This window comes from Macadamia integrifolia, chromosome 2, assembly GCF_013358625.1.
Source record: "Macadamia integrifolia cultivar HAES 741 chromosome 2, SCU_Mint_v3, whole genome shotgun sequence".
Taxonomy (NCBI): domain Eukaryota; kingdom Viridiplantae; phylum Streptophyta; class Magnoliopsida; order Proteales; family Proteaceae; genus Macadamia; species Macadamia integrifolia.
This window is the reverse complement of record NC_056558.1, coordinates 859,732-862,884: the sequence shown is the minus strand read 5'-3', so window position 1 is coordinate 862,884 and position 3,153 is coordinate 859,732. Positions and strand designations below refer to the sequence as shown.

At 39.0% G+C, this 3,153-nt stretch overlaps 1 protein-coding gene across 6 annotated transcripts; it reads left to right on the top strand.

Moving 5' to 3' along the window:
• The first annotated feature begins 369 nt into the window (after positions 1-369).
• On the top strand, positions 370-2,803 carry LOC122091276 (probable auxin efflux carrier component 1d). 6 transcript variants are annotated; one of them, XM_042661166.1, is made up of 7 exons: positions 370-1,287; positions 1,450-1,547; positions 1,617-1,681; positions 1,785-1,870; positions 1,969-2,126; positions 2,211-2,287; positions 2,390-2,803. In XM_042661166.1, the coding sequence occupies exons 1-7, from the start codon at positions 540-542 to the stop codon at positions 2,454-2,456; spliced, it is 1,299 nt and encodes a 432-aa protein (XP_042517100.1). In that variant the 5' UTR covers positions 370-539; the 3' UTR covers positions 2,457-2,803. The 6 variants fall into 6 exon arrangements, with proteins under 6 accessions (XP_042517100.1, XP_042517108.1, XP_042517085.1 ...); XM_042661174.1 differs by having other exon boundaries at positions 371-1,133; positions 1,209-1,287; positions 1,450-1,681; XM_042661151.1 differs by having other exon boundaries at positions 372-1,338.
• The last annotated feature ends 350 nt before the right edge of the window (positions 2,804-3,153 follow it).

Here is a 3,153-nt window from a genome sequence, read left to right as displayed (position 1 = left end):
ACAGCCACTGCTTGGAATCCAATGAGTTTATCCATAAACGGGTCAGGTACAGATACCCATTACCATATAAGCACCAGTAGGAGCTGATCCAACTATACATTTTACTAGAAAAGTAGAAAACCGAGTGAAACACTCACACCCCACCTCTTGGGTATTCCGGGTTTCTTTTTGGCTTCATTCTCTGGTCCCTATTGCCTTTCACTTGAATTTTGAAGGTAGGAATCAATGCCATCAATATCCACCTTTGGGCTTTGAGAGAGTGAGAGAGAGCTTCACTATTATTGACTCTTTTTTTTTTTTTTGGGGGGGGGGGGGGTGTGAATACTATTAACTTTGATTTTATCATAGTCCATTATTACACTAAATTGGCCAGCATTCACTGGCAAATCCAATAGCCACCTCTCCTTATAATACCAAACAGACCATAATCTCTCCTTCCTTTCAAACCTATCCATTTCACAGCAGGACTTTCTCCCATCATAGGAACAGAGAGAGAGAGAGAGAGAGCAATTAAGAACACACAAGGGAAGAAGAAAACAATGATTTCCTTGAGTGATCTATACTGTGTGTTAACTGCAGTAGTCCCTCTGTATGTGACTATGTTGTTGGCATATTTCTCAGTGAAATGGTGGAAGATCTTCACACCAGACCAATGTGCTGGGATCAACAGGTTTGTCGCCATCTTCGCTGTCCCACTTCTCTCATTCGAGTTCATTTCTCGGATTAATCCATACAAGATGGATCTTCTCTTCATTGCTGCTGATACAATCTCAAAACTTGTAATCCTGTTTGTGTTGTTCTCTTGGGCTAAGTTCTCTAAAAGAGGAAGCCTTGACTGGGCCATCACCTTATTCTCACTCTCAACCCTCCCAAATACCCTTGTCATGGGTATCCCATTACTCAAGTCCATGTATGGAGATGATAAAGAAGCCATCATGATTCAAGCTGTGGTTCTACAGTGTGTAGTTTGGTATACTTTGATGTTGTTCTTGTTTGAGTATAGAGCTGCAAGGATTCTGATTCACCACAAGTTCATTAATGGTATCACCACTGGTACTATTAACACTGAAAGAAATATGGACAACCAGGGAGGACTTCAAAAGCTTGGAGGTGGTCGTGGTGGTGAAGATGAGGTTGTCCATGTGATTGTAACTACGCCGCCTTTGGCTTCTTCAGGAACATCAGATACTGATTCATATTCATTTCAGAATTTCAATAAGGTGGTGCCGGATTCCAGAGGGACGACATTCAACCCCATAGTTGCTGCAGCGGCGGCCGAAGAAGACGGTAAAGAGTTCCACCTATTCATTTGGAGATGCAGGTGTTGCAGTTCTGAAGGCAAGAATAGGGGAGATATATGAGCTTAGTTCATGAGTTTTAGATCTAATGAATTTCTTTTAATTGGTTTTTTATTTGAGTTTCTTAAATGGGTCTTCTCTGGATCAACAGGTGTTTGTGAGCAGTCAGTGCAAGCTTGCCACAAAGAAGAAGGGAAGAATTCAACAAAGAAGAAGGATGGAGAGGAAGAGACACCAGATGCCATTAAGGTTACTGAATATTCTTCTTCCATCTCCTCACAGATTCTGAGGCAGATCCTGAAAATAGTCTGGTTTAAGCTTGTCAGGAACCCAAACTCCTATGCAAGCATTCTAGGTCTGAGCTGGGCTCTTGCTTCTTGCTGGTAATTAGAATTTATCTGGAAAAATCTTATTTTTTTAACTGCAGCTGAAATCTCTCAAATCTATTTCTAACCCTCCTCCCAACTTTTTTAATTTTTCTTTTAGGTGGGGCATTAAGAAACCCCAAATCATGGAAAATTCAGTCACAATCTTGTCAAAGGCAGGTCTTGGAATGGCCATGTTTAGCCTAGGTAAAAGTCAACAAAAGAAAAAAAAAATTTGTTCTTTGTTTTAGATACCTTTAGCCTTCCAATTTGAATAACATGGCTTCAACTTTCTCAACCTTCAGGTCTATTCATGGCATTGCAACCTAGGATCATAGCCTGTGGGAAGAGATTAACAGCTTATGGAATGCTTGTGAGGTTTGTTGCTGGGCCTGCTGTAATGGCAGTTGCTTCTATTGGAGTTGGACTTAGAGGCACAATTCTAAAAGTCTCCATTGTTCAAGTGAGTCACAATTAAGCTTCAAACCTATATAGAGAAATCACATTTTTACCTTTTAGCTTACAATGAATTCCTTTGATTGCACAGGCTGCATTACCACAGGGAATAGTCCCTTTCGTGTTCGCAAGGGAATATAATCTGCACCCTGATATGTTAAGCACCGCGTAAGTCCTAACTGCTTCAAATTTCTATTTCTATGACTTATTTCAAGTTCATGTGAATCTCATACTGATTTCATTCTTATTATGTTCTTTATAATTTTTCAGGGTCATCTTTGGAATGATTGTTTCCCTACCCATCACAGTATTATACTACATCTTACTAGGCCTGTGAGAGAGGAAACAAAAGGCTAAAAAAAATTTCAACCATGAGGACTACAACAGCTCAACTAAGAAGCAAAAGAAACAGAGTCTTTTAGGCTTCACTATCAAGGGTATTGCAAGACTTACTAATCTAGCCTTATTTTTGGCTACTTTTGGACAAGGGACAGTTTGTCACAATCTGTAGAGGTTCTCATCAAAAAAGAGAAAAACCCATGTGCTTATGAATAAATGTTATAGCCTATATGTAACTTCCTTAGTTCCTTTGAAGTAGATAGGTAGAGCAAGCAAGTTTTCAACCTCATGTCTTGATAGGTAAATCTATTTTAAATTGATACATTGAATTATTTGTGTTGGCTACATGTATTAGAAACCCCAAATAGGAGACAATCATCCAAGGACATGAAAGCTTCTCAAAATTGGATAGTTATGTGTCATATTAATTTTTTGTTGGGCAGAGGACATGTAGGGTTCTGTCTTCATGGGTATGTTGGATGACCCAAAGGAGACATCCTCTATATATTGTACGCTCTCTAGCTTTAAAATAATTAAACTGGCACATGTGATGCATCAAGGAGGAAAAATTATTAAGGGAAACTTAAAAAAACTCTTTGTTTCCTTTGCATGAAACTTCCATTTCTTTACAATAATATCCATTTGCATCAGAAATCTTCCAAGGAAATCTCTGTCGGCATCAAACTTCATATTTC